The sequence below is a fragment of the Porites lutea genome, chromosome 1, assembly GCF_958299795.1.
Source record: "Porites lutea chromosome 1, jaPorLute2.1, whole genome shotgun sequence".
Lineage (NCBI taxonomy): Eukaryota > Metazoa > Cnidaria > Anthozoa > Scleractinia > Poritidae > Porites > Porites lutea.
In genome coordinates, this window is record NC_133201.1 from 50005576 (window position 1) to 50029334 (window position 23759).

General features: G+C 38.3%; 1 protein-coding gene across 1 annotated transcript in view; it reads right to left on the reverse strand.

Moving 5' to 3' along the window:
* LOC140953759 (uncharacterized) overlaps positions 1-23379 on the reverse strand; it is a 28513-nt gene extending 5134 nt beyond the window's left edge. Inside the window, exons 1-14 of the mRNA XM_073403152.1 lie at positions 23238-23379; positions 19705-19953; positions 18264-18428; positions 17912-18025; positions 17414-17539; positions 17019-17115; positions 15819-16037; positions 14506-14882; positions 13459-13626; positions 12816-12926; positions 12349-12468; positions 11541-11631; positions 10187-10561; positions 7338-7478 (exon numbers count right to left, since the gene is read on the reverse strand). Of these exons, the coding sequence (XP_073259253.1) occupies positions 7338-7478; positions 10187-10561; positions 11541-11631; positions 12349-12468; positions 12816-12926; positions 13459-13626; positions 14506-14882; positions 15819-16037; positions 17019-17115; positions 17414-17539; positions 17912-18025; positions 18264-18428; positions 19705-19782 (2182 nt within the window). The 5' untranslated portion in view covers positions 19783-19953; positions 23238-23379. The remainder of the gene's footprint in view (positions 1-7337; positions 7479-10186; positions 10562-11540; positions 11632-12348; positions 12469-12815; positions 12927-13458; positions 13627-14505; positions 14883-15818; positions 16038-17018; positions 17116-17413; positions 17540-17911; positions 18026-18263; positions 18429-19704; positions 19954-23237) is intronic.
* Between the last annotated feature and the right edge of the window lie 380 nt (positions 23380-23759).

Here is a 23759-nt window from a genome sequence, read left to right on the forward strand (position 1 = left end):
GGACTGGCTTTGAACAAGCAGGAGTTTAGGGACTCCCTTTGCCTTCGCTACAACCTCCCTCTGCCTAATCTCCCTAATTACTGTGCTTGTGGAGAAATGTTTACTGCCAACCATGCGTTGTCATGCAAGAAGGGAGGTTTTGTAGCTCAGAGACCCCGGGGTCAGAGACATGATACAATCCGAGATCTTCTGACATCACACATCAGTAAAGTGTGCAGAAACGTGGAGACAGAGCCACTCCTGCAACCAGTCGACAATGAAGTATTCAACGTTCAGTCCACTGTTACAAGTCGAGACTGCGAGGCTGGATATGAAAGCAGGAGGTTTTTGGACACCAGGAGTAACGGCATTCTTTGACGTACGTGTAACGCATGTTAACTCCCGGTCCAACCAGGGCAAGTACACAGCTACGGTCTTCAAAGAGCAAGAAAACCAGAGGAAGAGGAAATACAACCAGAGAGTGATAGGTGCAGAGATGGGAACTTTTACACCTCTGGTGTTTGGTACAAACGGTAGCAAGGGACTCGACTGTCAGAACTTTTTAAGAACTCTCGCAAATAAGCTTTCGACTAAGAACAATGAACACTACGCCTGCGTTATTTCCTGGCTTCGAATACAGCTCTCATTTGCTATATTAAGAACTGTACACAGATACGACAGAGGTTCTAGATATCCATTCAAATCACGTAAGGTCTCAGAAGACTTCACTTTCGCTGTAGCTGGTCTACATCTGCACTCATAATTTTAGGGCTAGATTTTTTTTTATAGTTGTTTTCTTAGTAATGCTTGATTTTCGTTTTCCCACTTTTAAATTATTCACAATTGTAAATAGTTTTCTATCGTGGACATATATTTAGTTTTTAATTTGTAAACAATACGACATAATTTGAAACTGTAAATATTACTTATTGTTCTGATACTTAAATATTAAAGATTGTTTATTATTCAATATTAATTAATAATTTATCCACTTAGATTGCGCAAGTATCCATAACAATGATTAAATGCGCCTTACACTAACAGGTAATAAAAACATTAAAAATCTATTTACAATACGAAAACAAATAATGATATGATAATAACAAAATATGACAGAAATATATGTAACCTATCTTTTGAAAACCAACCTAACGAAATTTGCAGTCATTTGAGTGAAAAGGTGTCAAAAGGCAGGTTTCTTAAGTCCGAGATGCTCCAAAATTACAGAAACGAAGGAAAAGGAAAGGAGAAAAAGGAACAGCGAGGAGAAGGAAAGGAGAAGAAGAGAAAAAAAGAAATGGCTGCGCTCGTAGTTTTTATAATAGCTACTCAGGAGATAGTTTTTGGCGGAGAAAATTAAACTGTTGGGCGCAAAAGGTCCATTCAGTTCACAATAAGCAGATCTTAATTATAAAGGGTGGGACTTATAAAGTATTCGATAACTTGGGCGCAGCCACCTGGAAGGACCCATCGCCTATTGCTGAACCTTAGTTCTCACTGTTGGCGACGCTAGCAAAACATCCAACCGGGTGATCTGAAGTTATATCTGCTTTGCGATTTCAAAGACACTAGATTCTGAATGTATGTAGGGGCTATGTGCAATGAATTGCCTTGCGAGGGTGAAGTTGACGAAGAAAAGTAGCACTTGAAAGTTAAGCAATGTTGAGTCAGTTGCAGAAAATAGACTGTCCTGTTTTCTTACAGTCGGAACGAGTTTGAAGTAAGCTAACTTAGCCTGTCATGTCCAATTGAAGTTTAAATTCGAATTTGTTAGTCGTGGTGAATTTGTATTAGTTTTTTTGTAAGGAATTTCTTGTTGTTTCAGTAATTTTGTTTCGAGATATTTTGATCACTTTGAAAATGAGTCCCTTTAAAATTGTATACAGGTGTCCAATGTTTTGTACTTTAAGTTAGTGCCTCCTTTTTTGAGGCTTTATCCACTGAAAAACAATGAAATTTAACATTTTTATTAACATTTTCTTATCAGTCCGGGAGATATCCATTTCTGGATATATGATGACGTCACTGATAATTCCATCTTGGACCTTCAAAGAAAAATCAGTATTTGCAAGGCTTTTGCGCCGCCATTATTTTGTTTCCTTTCAAATCCCATGAGACCACGCGTTATTTGTAAAGGACCATCAGAGGAACATGTGAAACAAAGAAAGATGGCGTGCGTCTCTGCAACGCAGAGAAAGATCTGCCGAACGTGATGTAAACAGTTGAGATTTTCATGCATTCTGAGTGGAGTGGTCTTTGAATTCTTGCAAATTTCAGGTATGTAATAATTTTTTCTGGTTTTGAGAAAATTACTACTAGGTACTAGAGTAAATTTGCTTGTTGTTTATTCAAACAAACATATGTAAGGCCTTTGAAAATCTGTGAAGTGTGTAATTTCGGGGCCATTACTGGTTCAATGTGTGAGCGTTTCGTGGATCGTATTCTAAACTGATCCTTGGTTTCGTTTAATTTGGAATTGTTAATAATAATAATAATAATAATAATAATAATAAATATTTATATAGCGCCTATACTTTTCAGTGCTAAGCGCTTTACAATGCTTCAAAAAGGTCGAGATAAAAAACAAAAATCCTAAAATCGTTTACATATATATATATACATAGTCACAAAAATACAAAATAAAAAACCTAAGATAGTTCGTAAACTCGCTTAAAAAGAAAGGTCTTCAATTTAGATTTAAACTTATTTACATGATGGAGCGATCTAATACATACATACATACATAAACTTTATTAATGTGTCTTGGAATGTCTAGCCGATGGGGTTAAGAACCCCTCTACTAATTGGGGACACCTAACAATATAATATAGTTACCTAACAATATAATATAGTTAAAATCCTACTAACTATCTAGCAATGTCAATAGGCAAATCGTTCCAGAGTATAGGGGCAATGACCGAAAAAGCCCTTAAAAAAACAAGGATTATGTCAACCAAATAATCAGGAGCTAAATTGATGAGTATCTTAAAACAAATAAGATTAATCTTAAAGATTATTCTTTGCTCCACTGGTAGCCAGTGCAACTCCTTTAGTGTATCACTTATGTGATCAAACTTACGTAAGCAGGCAATCACGCGCGCTGTAGCGTTTTGGACACTTTGCAGGTTGTTAATTTCATACTTGGGAAGACCATGTAAAAGCGAGTTGCAGAAATCCAGCTTCGAATTTATGAATCCGTGCACAAGAATTTCAGCCTTTGTGACACTGATATACTTACGAGTCTTAGCTATATTTCTAAGGTGGTAGAATGCCACTTTAACTGTGTTGTTAATATGAAAAGACATCGTTACGGTGTTATCGAAAATGACGCCGATATTACGCGCCTTATTTGTTTGTGAATTGTTCGTGTTGCAAGGCGTTGCAAATTTTTATTAGTTCTTAAATCCAAAATCCGTAGATTAAGCTGTGGAGGATTCCAAACTTTAACTGAGCGAATCAGTCTTGTCTTTGCTGTTGTTTGTGTGACATTTACAGGTCATTTCCTTTGCTCTTTGTCATAGTCCATTTTCGAGTTCGCTATGACCGCTAAATTAAAGAAGTGACGACGCATTTTTTACAGCCTTAGCCTCCATCTGAAGTAATATGTTCACAAATTCCAACGAGAAAAAGACCTGTTTATTACTCTGTCTACTGGGTATATTCAAATTTCAAACACTTACTTGCCAGAACTTCTGAATATTTTACTTTACGTCGAGGCTAACCCTGTATGAATGTGTAGTTAATCTTTGTATTCAGCGGTAATTTTTAATTCGAAACTGGTCTATTGTCCATGAATGTGATGATTTCCTGCACTGCTGGGTGCACAGGTAACCCAGGCTCTGTGATAGTACCACAGTACGGTTCCAGTAAAATTACAGTGTTTGTATGGGGTAAAAATACGATCCTAAAATTTCTAGGAAATACTAAATAAAGATCAATAAAACTTACTCTGCAGTTACTTGTTGTTGTCCTTAATGCTCCAACGAAGTTTCGTGATAATTTGTTCATATTCACTCTATATACAATAATAATGTACAAAGTAGGATACACGAGATGCCATTTTCGCCGCCATACTCCCTTTCAACACAACTTTTTCCACGAAATTCGAACTCCAACGGAAAATAAACATGCCAGGATCGTAGAAATAGGATAGCAGCAGATACAGAAACCAATGAAGCTTTCCCAGATAGAGAAACGAATCCCACAGACTTTGACAAATTCGAAGGATATAATCCAAAAAGACCGAGAACACGCTCGCCGAAGTAGCGGCGCCAGATCAACGCACGGCCAAGAAAATGAGGCCTGGGCACTGTACAAAAAAAATCCATCCTGGGAGTCCTGAGGTGACCTTTCTGGGGACCGATACATCATTTGCCCAAAGCCACCCTCTCCAGCTAAAAATCCAGCTAAACCCTGAAACTATCAAAATTCGAGATCCTGATCCTGGAAGTTTTTCGATTTGTGAAATTTACTGAAAATTTAGGGCTTTGAACTTTTTTCAGGTCGACTGCCGGTCAAGGTTTTCAAAACACTACTCTAGATGACCGGCAGTCCTATATTTTCAGTAAATTTCACAAATCGAAAAAACCATGCAGGATCAGGCACGCGAAATATGATAGTTTCAGGGTTTAGCTGGATTTTTGCGGTTTGTGAAATTTACTGAAAATATAAGGCTGCTGGTCATTTAATGTTTCGAAAACCTTGACCGGTAGTCGACCTGAAAAAAGTTCCAAGTGTCACAAAAGATGGTTTCGTTTTCTGACTCCAGCGTAAACCAAACGCTAAACAAGCTTATGAAGCATTTCAGGATCGTTTGACTTTTTTAAATCGATTAAAATGGCTTAGATTAGCTGGATTTTCGTTTTTCGATTACTGAGAACATAATTATAGGACCGCCGGTCATTTAGTGTTTTGAAAACCTTGACAGCGGCGAATTTTATTTTTGCGGCTGGTGTCACGTTGAGCGGTCATGAAGCTGACCTGTTTCTGGCATATTGATTTCAAAATTATTTCTTGTCATTTATCTATGATGTTGTTTCTTACAGGATTTATCTCTGATGCGATGTAGTTTAAGCAGTTTCTTTGGCTTCGGTTCGAGGATCAGAACGTTTATATGATGAGTTTGTTTTGTGAAGAATTCGCTCCACTCTTCCAGAGTGCAAGAGTGTTTGCTAACTATATTATTTTATTTATGCTATCTTTCCGTGCAGTGATTTCGTACTACTTAATTTCGTTTGGGCCGATAGCCGCATTACAAGTGGCGGCAATAAAAATGTTTCACTTCTACTCATCTCCAGTACCTCTCGGCCAGATAAACTTTGTTTTGGTTTTGCTCTCAACCAATCACAACGGACGATACTTATATCCTGAAATGGATATCTCCAGGACTGCTTATGGTTTCATTTATGCATTCAGTTTCGGTGTCTTTTCAGTCTTTTGCAGCAGGGATTTGGCAATCACACCCTCTGCAACACCACACCCCTGATTTAAATTTTTACATGAAGGAACATGAAAATTTTGAGGAAAAAATACCGACAAAAGAAGGGGAGTTGGTCCAAAATTGTTCCACCATTCCAACAGGGCATGTAACTGAATAAGATGCCAAAGAACAGCATAAAAGACAAATTGAGCATTTAGTTATTCCTAATATTATTTTATTACCATAACTATCATTAACTTTGGCGTATAAACTTACCATAGCAGGGCATACTAGAACTCGAAAGCTGGTCCGAATGACTGATCATTTTTGTTGTAAACGTGCACAAAAATTTGAAGCACTTTACAAGAGTCTGAGATTGCTCACTCAGATTAACCTTACTAGTTTTTCATGCATCTTTTCTAAGTTAACAGGTTGTTCCTAAACAGATCTGAAATAGCTGAAATCATTGTGTCCTTTCAAACCAAACTTGTACTGTCCCCTTGACGATCAAAAACCAACCCAAAATAATATAAAAAATGCTTATCGAGAGATTACAAATAAAGACAAAGGTATCAAAATTCTTTTGCTCTTCAAATCTTGTTTGATGGTTTGTTTAATTATTTTTGGTTGGCATGAGGAAAGCGTCGCATAACGGCCGGGAGTTTCGGAAACTTCATGCAGGCCTTGCTTTAACCTTTCAGAACCTGTTTCTCAGGTGAGGTTGCATTTACGTTCTTTATGATATGTCGAGAGTAATTATTTCTTGTTACTTATTATTCTAGTTTTTAAGATTTGACTGAGACGCGCGATGTATGGTCCTCAGGTCCCAACACTTGTTTACTTAAGGTAGCGGAAAAATTCTCGACAGAAGGGAAAAGTAAGAGGTACAGCTGTACTGCTACGTCCCATTTTCTGTTGTGAAGCCGTATTTTGTAGGTTATTTTAGTATATTTCATGTTTGCACTTGACGTTACACTCGTACCTTATAGAGTCTCGTTATGATTAGGTTTGTAGATCAAGGTTCATCCGTATTTTGTTTCGACAGGTTTTCAATTCTATTATTTTCCTTTCTTAGTAGTTTTTCAACATAATTGTAATTTATTAAAATTTGAGTGTCAGCCCCTGAATTGGGCACGTTTAGGGATTATCGCTGACCGTGATTGTTACCTACATCAGAGTTCCTGTTTTGGTTTACGGTAGAGCCCGGTGGTATCAGCTGTCAAGCTTTCATTGGTTTCTTGCTCATGTCATTATTATACCTTATAGGTTTGTTTCTTCCACTTTGGTGATCAACAGGAAATCCCTAAACTCATTAGGAAAGTGCGTTCGTTACTCTCATTGTCAGCAAGCCCGAACGTTAAGTTATTTATTAAGCCTTTTTCGCAATATTTGGCGCAGTTAGAGTGGAGTGCGTTTATGATGTACTGTCGAAACTCGGTTAATTCGAAGTCCCCGCTATTTTGAAGGAAGATCGAATTCCCTTGGATTTACCCTTCCCCTTTACACTTACCCGGTTATTTCGAAACCCCGCTATTTCGAATTTTTTCTCCATTTCCCTTGGGACTTCGAAACTGAGCAGGGTTCGACTGTAGTTATGTTCAGTAGCAGAAAACATATGGGCTGCTGCGAAGAATAAAGAATACCGAAATGTAAGCTAATGTAAATCAGATACCTGGTAGCTATACGCCAAGCGAGCGAGTTGCTCGAACACCCCTTCATTTGTCATATAAAATCAGCTTGTAACAGAAGGCCTGCAAACTTAAAACTAATTTCTCATGTTGCAGATTAAAATTAATAGACAGTTAAAAATTTTACAACAAATTTCCTGTCCTTGTTTTCGAACCCTTTTCTCGGTGGATGAAAATGATATAAAATTGCCCTTCTCGTGATCTTTAAATTTCGGCATTGTAAAATTAATTCTTTGCATAAGATCACTTACTTGCATAATTTAAGTTGCACTCATAGCCATCCCCGATAAAACCTTGTTGAAGGTCACAAGTGCAAGTGAAGGAACCACGGTTATTCGAACAGGTGGCAAAACGATGGCAATAATACTTGTCCCTGCTGCACTCATTCAGATCTGTAATATATGAAAGATAATGTTTAGTTACCGCAATTACAGCAGCTATCAATTCTTTAATTACCGTATTTTTTCGATTAAACGCCGCCCTCGAATGAACGCCACACCATGCATGATGCGGCGTTTATTCCAATAATAGACTCAAAAAGTAAATACATGCAGTAATAATCATGTTTGAGCAAGCCTGAAAAAAATATCTTCTTTGATTTTAACAATACTTAGCCTGAGTATCAGGCCTTCCTAAGGGGCTAGGGGAGAGGAGATTTAAGATGGGGGAGAAGAGAAAGGAAGGCCTGACACAAAACCATTCAGCAGATCGTGTTACACATCCAAAATCTGGATGTGGCAGTGATTGGATAACACACAATAGCCCCTGACGTCACCGACCGCAAGAGCGATCGGCAAGGAGAAGCCATTGAAATTTTTCATAGATGTTTTGATTTCATGTTACCGGTATGTGATACTTTTATGGACAGAGACGCAGAGAGGAATTCAAAAAGGCTCTAGAGGGCGCTCTCAAGTTCTTTCCTGGAATAAAACTAAAACCCGAGCAAGAATTGTGTTTTCAAGGCCTCGTAGTTTAAAGGAAAGATGTACTCGGAGTACTCCGAGCATGGAAAAGCCTCATATACCAGCTTCTGCCGAAACAATGTCCGAGTATTGGTTTCACAAGACCGGGACAAAGAAGACGATATCAGTTTTTCAGATATCTAAGACCTGATTTACAACATCATGCCGTTAAAAGGGTATTGTTACCGTAAATGAAAATAGAGCGAGGTAGCCATGTATTGAGATAGCCGACAGCACCAATGCTTTTAAAAAGCTTGACTTTGCTTGTGGCGGTTACGATAGCTTACGTGATTGGAATTCGGTCGCTTCCTCTTCCAAAATTTTCCATCTTTTGAAAAGTCTCAAGCTCAAGCGGGCGCCATCATATTTCGCCAGCGGGATTGACCTTTGCTATAGGCTCTCACTTCTTTTTGAAATTGTAACAGTTTTCACGAGCTCTCTGTGAAGTGGTGGAATTTGCTGCTGCTTGATAATTTCTAGGCATAGGTGTTTTACCATCGCACCTTCCTATTTATTCTTGCAGCTCCTTTCAGCCACCCGAGAATACGAGGGATACCATCAGCTTTTTAGCTGCCAGACAAGCGCCTGATGTAACTCTGTAAACAAAAGCAATTTAAAATTTTCCGGGCACACGTTTATTTACAAACAGAGCGTTGGCGATCTTACACTAGCACAATTCCTAAAACATGTTATAATTTCCTCAAAAACGGCAGGTTTAACATTACCAGTATTCGAAAACTCCCCATTGGAGGTTTCAGAAAAAAAGCGAAATCGTAGCAACACAAGCACCGGAGCTCGGCAAGACCGTAAAGTGAGATTTATTTTAGGCGAGCTTTTTGACGCGTGAAGCTGACAACCCAATGACCGGAAGTGATTTTGATTGGATGGTATCGAATCATGCTGTGTGGGGGTGGAAGGCTCCAGTAAAAGCATCTGTGTCAGGCGTTTCTCTCTTTCAGCTCTCTCCCTTTTTCGCTTCCATTTTTCCCCTTTTCCCCAGAAACGCCTGATACTCAGGCCAAACAATGCTTTAAGATCAGTACATTCGAAGCTCAAAGGAATATAATTAACGTCATAATTACTTTATGTATTCTAGTAGTACATTAACATGCAAATTGTGAAATTGGGAAAGATATAGATAAAGACTTTAGTCAGACAAGCACTGTTTCTGTTTTTAAAGTTTAAATGCTCAGTTACCATACTATTGTTTGCAAGAAATAAATGGATATTAAATAAACGCCGCACTCGAAGAACGAAAAATTTAACAAACGCCGGCGCGTTTAATCTAATAGCCTGAAATTCATCTGATTGCTTCGAGTCGTTTTTTCCTCTCAACAACGTCTGAATCGACCGGCCGTTAATGCCGTCCAGTGACGTCACTCACTATACCAGAAAACTGGGCAATGATTTTGATTGGTTGACTGTCTAAACATTCGCATAATTATGTATAATTATGAAAAATTTTAGCGGGATTGTCGCTTGATATTCAGCGGAGCGCGCCCCTAGCATTCTTTCGTTTAGTTCAAACATTTCGATAAGCTTAATCTTTATCTTAAACAGCAAAATTGCCCTTGTCTTCAAAACTGAAATGCTAAAGTGAACTGCGAATGAAGAATCATAGGGGAGAGTCGGTAGGTTTTTCATTTAGAGCCGCTTTGTGGTTTCGGCGGCCGGTGATATTGTCTACGCGAAGTTCTCTGAGATCAATGTTATAATTCGACCTTCTTGCTATTTTTACCGTCAAGTGTAATGATTCTGTTGATAAAAGTTTGAAGAAAATGTCAACTGAGCCATGTGTCAAGTTTTTTTCCCCGTCCCGTGCTGTTTTAAGCGCTATTTTGCGAGATGAATATTTGACCTCGGCGAACTAACCCCCGAAGTCAAATATTCATCTCGCAAAAAAGCGCTTAAAACAGCACGGGACGGCGAAAAAAAACATGACACATGGCTCAGGGAACATTTCTTCAAACTTTTATTGAAAAATTTGCTTTAAATTCTGCATTTTGGAACAAATTATAGCCACCGTATTGTTCATATGTACCGTATTTCTTCTATAAATAACAAAAGATCGTTGCTCAGATTTCAATCAACAACGGCCCCCACTAACAGAGGGTGGTCTGCCTGTGGAAAAACTATACCTTTCTTGCAAGTATACTGATGACAGTCACTACATTTCACGTCATTCCATTCGTATTTGTATTCAACACCAAGTGTATGTACACAGTCTTCATCTCGAAAATTGTTGGGTTGGTTTTTGGCCCAAGCTGTAAAGTTCCCAGTACCACGATCTGCCCAAGTAAAGGAGCCCTCTGTGAAAATATCATTCAATCCCAGCCAGGATTTTGCTCCATTGTGAAGATGCTGTAAAAACACATTTTCTTCATTGTTTTGGACATCAACGAGACCTGAGTTTTCTTGTCGGCATTTATCCAGTGATGTGGTCCAATTTTGACAAGTCTTACTTGTGAAATAGCAAAAGCCGTTGAAATAGTTCCAGCCAGGATCACAAATATCTAATTAAACAAAATGTAAAAAGGAGAAAAGATTTAGATTGCTGATATATAAATTATTATATGATAAATACGATTATGGCCGGACTGATAGATATTATTTATCCTTAGCGGCACTTTTGTAGGAGTATTGTTGCAATGGTGATAAGAAAATATATTTAAAAATGATTAACGTTTTTTTCGGGGCAACGAGTAGACCATCATCATTATTTTTATCTTGAAGGAGAGTAGGAGCGGTGTCACAATGATGAAAGAGGGATCACTTTTTCAAATTAGAGTAAAAATTCTGAAGCAAAACTAACTTTTAACGTTTGTTCGATGCGTGATGGTTTTCATTTCGGCAACTGAGGTCTTCTGTCATTATGAGTTATTAGGGACCTTAAGATCCGACGACGGCGACGGCAATGAGAACGGCCAAAAAGCAATAGGTTTAATTATAGTAAAGCAACAACTATGCACGTGCCATCACGCTTTTTTCTACATTTCTTAGCCGTCGTTGCACGACTACAACTTGAAAATGCCTAGTTTCATGTTTTTTAGAGGACGTAAACAAGCAACGACGAAATTTTCCTTCTCTTGCTCGGCTTAACTGTTATAAGGCTCTTAGGAATTCAACTTCAGGAGGAGTAGCGTACTTTCGACAAAGTAAGCGAGATGGAAAAATCGCGATGAAGATTGAAAACCCCGAATTCACTTTTTAAGCGACGTTTTACCTGCCGTCGCCGTCCTCACATCTTAAGGTCTCTAATTTCTTTGCGACAAGAACTTCAAAATGGTACCCTGCTGCTAGCAGTAAATGTAGAAAATTTGAACAAAAAGCGACTGGAATTTCGTTACTCTCTTGACTCTCACTCGGCATGACTCGCAAACCATATGCTTGTGTTAGTTTAGAGCACTTCCAAAGTATTTATAATTCCTCATGAATCGGGTAAGATGTTTGCTAAAAACTACTTCATAAATGAGTTCAGTACTTATTACAGACCTGTGAGCACAGCATAACTGACGGACAAGGGGTCATATCTGGTCCCGTATAATTCCTTGACACAGACTCTGAATGCAGAGGTATTCATGTTCTGAAAAAAATAAACACTTAACGTAGCTGGTACATTTTATGCAGTTGCAACCACGAACAACTGGATTAACGTGGAGTGAATGTTAAAATAGTCTCTGAAATTAAACCTTTCTCCTACAGTCTTTTTATGTGACATAGAAATGCAAACAGATTCGCCGTAACTGAAAACCGTGGTTTGATGAAAGCTTGCAAAGACCGCTAGAAAATCAAAAGATTGGAAGGTTTAGAAATAAAAAAAAGGTATAAAAGCTTAAAGAATTAAAAGGTTCAAATGTTATCCAAAATATCCTTTTTACCCTAACAAGGGGTTTGATGGTGGCGCAGGAGCTATAAGGCCCAAACAGTTTGGCTAAACATTGATCCCCGTTAATGAAGACAGCAAATGATTTCTTTTTCCAAGAAAAAAAAAACTACGGTAACTTTTAAACCCGAACCGTCAGATCTAAAGTTTTAGACCACCGCGGCGCCTGAGTATTTATAGATATTATTCAAACTTTAATGAATAATACCTACATAATTATATTCGCGATCGAAAACATGAAGTTAGCCAATAAGCAATCTCAAATTTTCTTGGTCCATTTTTGAGCCACATCTATTATCGACCTATACATCGTCTCAAGCGTGACTCTGTTCAGTTTTATCTTTCGTCGAGCTTCGGTTTGAATTTTTTTTCCCAGGACACATCCCTACACATTCGCCCCATGACGGAAACTTTTACCTCGATCCAAGTTGTAATTCCGTTGTGGATCGGTGCTGAATTCCCAGATACTGTCGTGCTGTGATTGGCTGAGACAAGGACTGTCGGAGTCGAGTTATAAGCTCTCGTGAATGTGACGAACTGCCATGGAAGAGAAACATACAACGTTTAACACTGTTTCCTTTAAATATAGTTACCTTCGGTTGTGTTTATTTTTGAAGTCACGATTGGACAAACAATTTTTGCGATTAATTATTTTAACAGAACGAACTGCCCTTTTAATATTTTGATTAACGTTTTTCAAACATTATTTTGTGGACCAGCTTCTTAGCTTTTCTGGTTAATTTGATCTCTACCACGCACAGTGTATATGACTATAAGTGTTTTGAAGATATAAACAGTGATGTAAGTTAGCTAAATATTTGTGAGGGAAAATCCTGTGAATAGCACGCTTATGCTTATAATTTTGCAAAGAATTCTTTTCTCACCTCACAATAAGCATTGTTCATTTTATCCGAAGGTGGGTTCGTATTTGGAAAACTTATGACACCATGTTCAGTGAAAAGAGGCTTGTGCAGTTTGGAGAAGGCAAACCAGTTCTGTGAAAAGAGGAAAAAAACAAAAATGATGCCACCCATACTTGTAACAGTTTCGTAATATACCCACAGAAAATTTATTTCAAATCAACTGCATTTTTAAGGCCCTTTCAGTGAACCTAAGCATTTTGAACTCTATAAATTTGTGAACTAACAAAGCGCGCAGAAAGTCAAGGAAAGGATGCAAGTCCACAATTTTTTACGACATCGGGGGAATCGCGTAAAAACGTCAGGAAGGGAAGCATGGGGAAAAGGCAGACCAATTTGTGTGCTATTTAAAATTCACTCCCTCTGATGATATTCAGTTTTTTTTCTTCTTTTTCTTCTTTTCATTATCATTATATTTCTGTTTCTTTTTATGTTTTTCTTTCTGCAGTTCCCTTCTTTCGACTGAACCATCACTCGCCCGGACGATCTTTAAAGTTATCAACGCCATTTCATCTTAACCGAGCTGTTATGGTTAACAGACCAACAATCCTCACAAATTTTGCAGACATTGGCGTTCCAGTTTCTAAGAAAATCACTAAGAACGTACCACAGTGATATCTTGGTGTCTACCGTCAAAGTTTTGCATTTCACGAAGACAGATTTTAACTGAGTCCTTAGTTACGTCTTCAATCCAAATGAGAGCAGCATCATACTCTTTACCAGTCCTCAGGTGCTCTGACGTCACAAGGACTGTTGGCGCCTCAGCAAACTTGCCCTGAAGAAAAAACCAAAAAAACACAATAAAAACAACTGAAGTCATGTTAAGATGAATATTGCTGCAAAATTACACGCAACTAATCACTGAGTAAGTTCCCCTTCTTATTTATTACCAAGAGACTATAAAGGGGACAGAGAGGCCATCCCCAATACACACCCTATTCCATAGGTAATTCGTCTCGAGTTATTTTTAGAATCGGGATAAAGTTACCTCGCGCAAGGCGTGGATGTTTCGTGGAGGTTTCGCATGACCAAACGCCGTGCAAAACATGTCGGGCGAGAGGCAATGAAGGCGTAAAAAGATCGAGAGCATTCCTGAATATTGAAGCGAAATGAGTCGGCGCTCACTTGGGAAAAAGGAATCGCTGGACTCTTTGACAACCCGTGAAATCAGTTTAACTCGAAGTTGTCATAACCTCAGTGCTTTAATAAAATGAGAAATTTCGCCGGTCTATTGAAACCGGTCGTTTGTACAATTTAGGGAGTTTAAGATCCAACGACGCGGACGACAACTAGAACATCAAAAAAACAATAGGTTTAATTAGCAAAAAAACAACTTCGCACGTGCAACACACTTTTTTGTTCATTTCTTTCCCGTTTTTGCACGACTACGACGTGAAAATGAGATCTGTGGTGTTAAAAATAACTCGAGACGAATTACCTATGGAATAGGGTGTATATGGGGGATGGCCTCTCTGTCCCCTTTATAGTCTCTTGTTACCTAACTTTGCCTTGTTATTTATTGTAGCAATAGTCTCTTTTCTTCCTAGTCGTAAAGATACGTTATTTTTTAATTTAAAGACGGCGTGGATTAAAGCTGTCTGATGAACGAAAGTCTAACATTTGCCTTGGGGACTTGCATTAATTAATCTCTCACCGTAGGAAAAGTCACATCTGCGCATTTGGTACCAGACCACCATTTCTGCAACTCAACCGTTCCCGTCAATCCTTCGGGCGGTGCACCTTGATAAGCCACCCAATCAATGGTGGCAAATGGATTCGCACCTTCTTCTTTCCTCCCGGTTTGCATGACACAGACGGTGAAGTTTTTTGTGTTGATACTTTCTGTCCATGAAGTAACAGCGTCGTGGACTGTCACAGAGTCATTCAGCTTCATGTGATTGACGGTTATTTGAACCTGAACTTGTTTATCGGGATAAAACCGGTATGGAGGAAATGTGACTGTCTGACAGTTTGAATCTGACCATTTTGGAACCTGTAGCAGATCTATACGGCCCCGTACAATTGGAAAACCTGTTTTATAATAAATTAAGTACTTTATTAGGAAGCATCACTGTACTCTTTAAGCATTATCGCTAAGGTCGTAGCTTCATTAGCTTGCGTTTTAGTGTAACTCTTAGTGGTGAAGGGTGGTGATAAAAAAAGCGTGGAAATTGAACTAAAACCAGGCTATAACTTGCAATGTCGGCTACCTTTCAACAACGAAATGTATAGTGGCTGTTTATTATTGCATGCTGGTTGCTAGTTTCAGTGCCAAGATAAACATATGCCAGTATAAATATAAACATATGCAGTACTGGAGGAGGCCAACAAAAAAATTGTAAATCAAAAGCGTACCTGATGACATGTACGCGTGGAAGCGCGCGCCACTGCGCGAAATATGTATATTATTTTGATTTTCAGCAAATTTACTCAGTGCTAATAAGGTGCAAAAATAGTGCAAAAGAGGATGAAATCAAGGGCAAAGATAATAAATACTGCATTTGCCCTCAAATATGCAACTCCATGTAAACCAGTATGTAAATGTGATATTTACCTACCTTGTCTTTGATTTCCTCCTCTTTTGCACTTTTTTGAACCATATTTGCCCCGAGCAAATTTGTGTAAATCTAATTTTACGCGATAAAAACTAAATTGCAAGAGAAAAAAAGAGAATAAAAGATCTTACACAGATCAAACATTGGCTGTAGTCTGGGCTGTTATATGTTTGTTTGCCAAAGTAGAGAGACGAAGTAGCTAGTTACAGCTGCCTATTGTTGCTTAGCCTGCCCGAGGAGCTAGAAGTGAGCTTAAAAGTAACGGAAAGTTATAAACATCCTATAGCTAGAAGCCAAATTGAATGCAATTTTGAGCCAACAACTATAATTCTAAGCGATCGAGAGCTTAACTCCCAGACTATTTTATGTGGCATATACAGCCAAAAAAATCGTTGAAATTAGTTTTCGTTACCTTCACAGCTTCCTGGGTGATAGACCAGATTATTTTCGAGTCCTCTGCAATAGCTTAACTTATGCCAGCATCGGTTGTCGTAAGTTGTTCCGTTCGCAGTGCACACTGGGTCTTTATATGAGGGGCATTGGTCATCGCACTCACACCGAGCGTCATGCGCACTGTAGGTCTTGCAGACTCCAAATCGAGGGCAATGCACATAAAGGCAAGGATTAAGATCTGCAGCAAGAAAAAAAAAACATAATAGGGCCATTTATACGAGGAAAAATAAGACGCGTCTTACATAAGACGCGTCTTAAATAAGACGCGAACTGTACCATTTATACGAGCATGTCTTATCTAATAAGACGCGTCTTAGCTAAGCCGCGTCTTATTTTAGACGAAATGTGCCGTTTATACGGAAAGTTCGAGTCTTATTTAAGACGCGTCTTACTTTTCCTCGTGGAATGGCCCTAATATTGAGTAGTTATCCATTCGGAAAAAATATAAATTTCTAATATATTTTTCATATTTGAATTAAAACTAAACAGTAAATAGTAGTGACACGTTTGCATACAGGCAACTCAACCAATTATTTTTATCGTTGCAGACCTTATTAACGATACCCGCCATCTTTGCACGCGCTTAAGGCTGATGGAATAAATTAAAGCAATCAGTTACGTGGTTTCTCAGGGGGCAAACAAGAGATAAAATCTGCAAATACAAAAATGCAGTCGAGTTTGTTTGATCTACACAATAGAAAAGAAGTTTCAACATTAAATGAAACGAATATCGCAAAATATGGGTGGAAGTGATTTTGAATGCAGTACACGACAGTAGAAGTCTTCACAGCAAGGAATTATGACGTAAAACTTGTCGAACTTTTCATTTTGCATTTTGCATGACTAGAATCGTCCTCGTATTTTGAGGGAGTAAACAAACTCGCCCGCGATTACTCGATTACTCGTTTGGCAATTTTATTACTTGTCTGCCCTCTAATTGCTCTTATCCCATCAATCCTTAAGTGCGTGCAAAGGTAGATTGTAACATGAATAAGGTATATCATTGTTTGTACTCCAGCATTTCGTTAATTGTATCATCATGAAACGTTTTTCTACAAATAAAAACTCCTAAAAGATATCAATAAAAATAAAAGTAATAATAATAATAATAATAATTCTAGAAATAGTGATCATTACAATAGGAAAATTAATTAACAACCTCCAGTAACAGCGTAGCTGACAATCAAGGGTTCATGACTCGATCCTAATCCACTGAGGTCTTTAACGCATATCTTCATAGATTCTAATCCAACGTTCTACAGCAAAATGTGATAGCACTCATCAGTTACTAGAAAATCTATAATTTCTTCTTACTGTCTACGACGACAACATGAAATTACGGATCAGGTCCAACTTATTTGTTTCTTATGGCTCTTTCACGGTCCTTTTATCAATTTACTAGAATATACGGATTACTTCTCTTCCCTTATTGAACAAGAATATTATCCAGTGAGGAAAACCCCATTTTGCGACTCAATTAATTACTGGTTGAAAAGACGTCGTGAAATGCCGGCTTTAATTTTTTCTCAGGTTAGAATAAAAATTCAAACCTACCTCAACCCAGGACGATATTATATTATTTTCTGGAAGGCGACTTCCCTTGACCTTAAGATTATACTCATGATTTACGGAAAGAATCACAATTGGCGATTTGTAAAAGGTCGTATTGAAAGGCACTTCCTGTAAATAGGTAAAAAAGTAATGTAGGTTAGTAAATGGATGTGAACGTGCTCACTTCTCCCTCCATTTTTGCTCATCGTCTGTAAAGTCCCCACTTCTAATATTCGCCCACTCAACAACGCGAAATTGAAGTGATTCGAAATACAAAATTCTCGCAAAGTCGCGAAATTTGAAAATCCCAAAATATGCGCACATCAAAGTCGCGAGATAAGCATGTCGCGCTCATCTGGGAATTGCCATTTTGGATACAGTGTAGATCACCATGGCCTGGTAAATCTGGGTTTACTATATTACGTTTTCTCTAGTGTGACCTCAACCACTGAAAATGTTCTGTGGCTTGCTAAATGTTCTTGTTAGAACTAAAGTTTTCACCTGACAAAAGCCGTAGTTGTTTTTGGCCGATGGATTTCCACTGTTTGGAAAGATTTCTTCTCCAGTTATTGTGAAATTAAGTTGACTCCCATTTCCAGTGAATGCGAACCAGTCCTGTGGACAAGAAAATAGTGTTTAATTTGCAAGACGAGTTGCGTCAGGCATCGAACGACACTTCCTTTGACAAGAAATGACTGCATGAGACACGTGAGACAGGACACTGACCTTAATTGTGTTACGAACGTTATAGGTAATTGGTTCTCCGGGCTGCCGAAGTGTGGCAAAGTCAAGTTATTTATCTATTTATTTTTCATCAATATTATAGTTAACTCGAGCATTTTTCTTCACTTACCACAACTGCATCTTGGTGCTTTCCATCAAAGGGCAAGAATTCCCTTAAGCACACTTCAAATCCTCCAGAATTGACGTTTTCTAACCATAAGTACATAGCGTCATTTGGCTTTGTACTGCGAGTGTACTTAACAGAGACAAATACACGAGGCTTGGAAGCAAAGCTCTGCAAAAAAATGTTAGATATATGAAAAACTAATGACTAAAAAATAAACAAGCTTCTCGAGATATAAATCAACATGATCGTATCAATGAAGTGCTCAGTGGCACTTATGAAATTAAGGATTTATCAAAGGCTAATGGGAGCAGATTAATTAAATCTTGACTACTTGTCTATTCACATCGACTCAACTTTCTACCCCTCTTCACCTCTTTCTACGAAGTGTACTAACAGCTACTAACAGCAATGTTTCTGTTCGGCTAACTTTGTTAGGTTTAATGCCAAAAATTTAACATTATTAAATAAATAAATAGACTTCTATTTTCCCAATTCCTTTGATACATCAATACAATCAAAACGGTCAAGCATTATTCAATCACTACTTCTAAACATAGTTATTAGAGGAGACTGGTTATGAAAAGCGGCAAACATCAATGATAAATTAACAATTTACAGTGCTGCAGTTTATGTTGGAAGCACCCTGAAAGCGCACAATCCTTTGTTTTCTGTTGGGAAATTGTTACAGAATACCGTAAAATTCCGAAAATAAGCCCCGGGGCTTATATTTTTCAAAGGCCCTTTTTGAGGGGCTTATTTTTGGAGGGGCTTATATTCGGAGGGGCTTACCTACGGAGGGAAATTTGCGTTTCAAAATCGATTGGACTAGCCTTATAGTTTAAAGTAAATTTGCCGTTTTTGCTTTGTTTTACTTTGTATTTGACGGCAATTTTCCAAGTACAAGCCCCCGGGGGCTTATATTTGGAGGGGCGATTTAACGGAGGGTTTTTTGCGTTACCGGTTTGGGGGGCTTATATTTGGAGGGGCTTATACATGGAGGGGCTTATTTTCGGAATTTTACGGTATATTAATGCAACGTTTTTATTGGTCAAAACAATCCAAATGACAGGAATGCTTTTGAACGTTGTGCACTTTCTGGTCCACAAAAACATAGAACAAAGGAGTCTGACGGGTTTCATAACCATTCCACTCAATTAACTATGTTCTAAAGTAAAACGTGAAAATGGCTTGTCTAAAGGCGATAGAAGGAAAAGTTTGAATCTAAGCCCGAGAGGTAGCTTAACAAGACTTTTAGCAATGCACTTTCCCAGGCCGGATTATAATCGGGCCTGTTCCAATAAGAACAAATTCCGGATATTGAACTAGAGATCATTTGTTTTAGAACTATAATTTCTGATACTATTTCATTTGTTTCTACTATTTAATTACGTTTTACACCTTGATAACAAAATTATACACTTGTTATCAATTATTGTTATCTAACCTGAGAAAAGGCCACCTTCTCACACTTGGTTTCTGTTGTCCATATTCCACTAAATGTAACGCTTCCATGCGTTAACATAGGTTTGTCCTGAAACGCTACCCAGTTGATAATTCCAGTGTCATTTGTAGAACCTGTTGCACGCGAGCATAACTGAAATCCAGCTGTACTTATGGACTCTGCCCACACAGCAGAAGGCGAATGAACAACTGAAGACTGATCTTCGTGGCTTAATGACACAAAAACTCGAACCTGAAAAGATAAGCATCAATGAAAATTTGCAGGCGACAATTCAACCCTAGATTACGAGCAGTCTCTCTTTTTTCTTCTACCTTGATCAGTACGGAATATCCCTAAATTTAAGGGCAGTTGTGACGTCATGGAGCTATTGTTCTCGAGAAAAATGGCGGATAGATTACCTAAACGACCACAGTCACCGTTTCGAGACTCTCTGGCATATTTGTAAGACTTTTCATGAGGCATACACAATTTTTTCAAGTGGAAAGCGTATCGAAAGCCATATTGGAAGTGTCTCGTGAAATATTCAGCACATTTTGTGCCTTATTTCTTCTTTTAAACAACACGATGTAGGCGAGAATTTGGTCGGTTTTCAAGGTAGGTGAACAAGTATCTATTATTTTTTTTCAAATTACAGATTTTTACGAAGTTCCAGATATTTTTCCTCAATTGTCATATCCATTAACATTTATCACGTTGAATGTGGGTATAGTAGACAACCTAGAAGAGGGTCTGGATGGAGTTAACTGACGGCTGACAACTCACAAATAGCCGAAAATTTAACTGACTACTGACATTTGCCTTGCCTTACTGTCAACTGACAAAGGACTTGATTGTCCTTTATTTTCTACAAAACCCGTTTTTAAGGCCTTAAATAGCATTGTTCCACTCTTTTCATCGTATAATGTGATCAAATGTGCGTTTTTAGGGGTAATCTTAGCAGCAAGACGCTTAAAATCTCATGTGTGTCATGTACCATCTGCAAATGACCTATGATTTCAAATTTACGTTTCTCTGAGAACGCACCAGCATACGATGGCTGCTCAGAATGAGGGCATTACAAAGGCAATTGCAGGGTTTTACTGAGATGATTCAGAGACGGTTTTCTTGGTCTTCTTACGATCTACGTCCCAATATTATACCTGCCAGCTTTTTCTGAGTCAAATACGTGAGATTTTCACCTTGTCATAACCAAGATTTCGCGAAACGTCCCGGCGACTTCCAAAGATTTCCGACGAATTACAGAAGACTTCCGAACGTTGCCGAAAGTTAAATGTCCGCAGATGCTACAGAAGACCTGACGTTTGAGCACTTTCGAAGCTACTTAAAAGACGACACTTTTAGCGTGCTTTGATATGATTTCGTTAGAACACAAAAAAGGACACAAAGTCATCATGTGTTCAGAACAATTTGTCCGGATTTGAGATTTAGATGTGAGAAATTGTCCTTGATGCGTGAGATTGATGTCTTTAGTCCACAGACGCAAGACTCAAGCATAATGCGTATAAAATATTCTGAAGGTATAATTTTGATTGGCTTAATGGTTGACAATGTTGCACTCTGGCCAGCAAAAACGTTCGAGTGGAGAAAAGTAACACAAGACTTGAGAAAAGGAGGGTCACTTGAAATGCTTACAATAGCAAAGCTGATAAAAACTAAGGTACCATGGCATCAGTTTTCGAATTTAATGTTTAATTTACATTCTATGTGTCTGTTAAGCCAAATTTCGCATCACAAATAAGTTTCATAGTTAATTATTAATGACCATTTAACTGACAACTGACATTTTTACCCCCCTATCCAGACCCTCCTAGAATTTTGGTAGACGATTTTTGAATTCCAACGGTCCAAAACTCGAACGTGTTCCACTCCCAGGTTTCACGCAGACATGGCAGAGCCGTGTTATTACTTATTTTCGCATTAGTTCGAGCCTTTGCCTTTTTTCTTTTCAAGGCCAAAACAACTTTATTAGTCTCATGGATATTCATGTCCAACATGCATCTCGCCTCACTTTGCCGCATTTGCGGGGATAGAATTAAAGATCACAAGCGCAAGGTAGTTATTAATCGCTTTGTTTCTGAAATTCACCAAATATGGAAAAATTTATTATTATTGGATTCTCCAAATGTTTATCCACAAAAATCAAAGAAAGAAGACAAACTTCAACTGTAAATGATGTAGTTCGCTATATACATTACACATGCACTGATTATCTGGATAAAATTAAAACATTGCAGGCACGACAACAAGCTAAGAAAGCACCAGATGCGTGAAGTCAACACGAAACAACACAAAAAAACAAACAAGGAAAATTAATTAATTTGAACTACTTTTTGTTCTTGTTATGATGACTGGTTCTTTGATTATTGTCCTGTAGAAGCTAATAGGTAGTACCATTCCTGTTTTGTACGATCTCAACTAATTTTCAAGTTTGCCTCTATCAAAAATCTTGCAAGCCAAGTCAGTGAAGCCACGACCTCTCCGATCGGTCCGGAATCAGTTCGAACACCCCAATGATTCCTTGCAATGAATAATACTCTTATTCTCTCACATCAAATGTTTTCTTTGAAATAATTTGAAACCTAGACGAGTATTGTAAGTTTATCTTAAAATCTGAATCTTGGTCGAGTCGATCGAAACGCGCGAGAAACGCGAATGACCACGCGCGTGACTGAAGGGGCGAGACTACCGCCCTCGTTTCTCGCGCGCGTCTGGTGGTTTTAATGCTCGTGCCCGCGTGCACTCCTCACACTAAATCTGAAGAAAAAGAGGATCTAATTCAACCCTCCATTCCCGACCCTATTCCAAGGTTTAAAGATCCTCTAGCCTATTTTTATTGTCAGAATTCTCTGGCTTTTTTATTTTGTCTTGTTTTGTTTTGTTTGAAAACACTCTCATCCTAGGGATCAGGGAGCACTTGAGCACACCTATGCGTACTAAATTGTCTGAGGTCATAACGTTACAAAGGCCACTATGCTGGCAAATCAAAATTTGTTAAACACATTAGTTTCTAGAGAAGCTTATTGTGTTCTGCTAACACATGAAAGTTGCCACCAACCCTTAAGATTAGACTACTGTTTATCCTCGAAAAATAGCCGTCCCTCGATTAATCGCCTCCCTCAAATAATCGCCCCTAACCCCCACCCTTCTCGCTATCTTCTCTTTCTTTACCACCTCCCTGTCGAGTTAAAAAACAAACAAAGCTGAAGTTGAATCTCATCCAGCAAAACTGATCAGTGACGATTCAAGCTCTAACGCCAAGGATATTGAAATTGAAAAATAACCAAGGAACAGGATTGCTCCTGACAAGGAACCATTTTTTGAAAACTTATAAAGCCCATGTTTAGTATATTTTGATGTGATTATTTCTTTATTTTTATTTAACGGGTAACAAAATAAAATATTTAGGGATCGACTGCCAGTGACCAATATTTGAAATAATCGCCTCCCTCGAATAATCGCTCGAGGCTATTATTTGAAGAAATACGGTAATTTTTAATTGCTTAGGGTTTACTTACTGTTCCAGATCCGCTAAACGTTTGCGCAAATATCACGTTAGTGCAGCGTGGCAGTGTACAATGTTGTGGCGCCTCACATCCACTGTTGCAATTCCATCCTTGACGTGTCTCTGATGCGTTCAGTTTTCCAACTTGATAGGAAATGCCTGTAAAATAGAAAAAAATGTCTCAGTGTAGTGTAGGTATGGGATGGAAAGAGACGGAGTGTTGCTTGAAAAGAAATGAAGAGCGGCCAGGGGTGTGTCTGTGTTTATTTGAAAGGCGAGGAGAGATAAGCAACTTTCTTGTGTTATTAAAATGTGAGGACAGAAAATTAATTATTCTTCATTTAGTGAAGTTCAGTTTAAAAGAAATATAGCTAAATATCACCAAAAGCTGTTCTTTTGCAAGGACATTGTGACTTTTCTTTTCATTTAAATAGCGCTGTAAAAACGTAACTTAGCCTACGGTTCAAGTCTAGAGGGTAATAAGCGACTCTACTTTGGCGTCATAGGGAAAAGAAATATGCGCTTAAAAAACGTA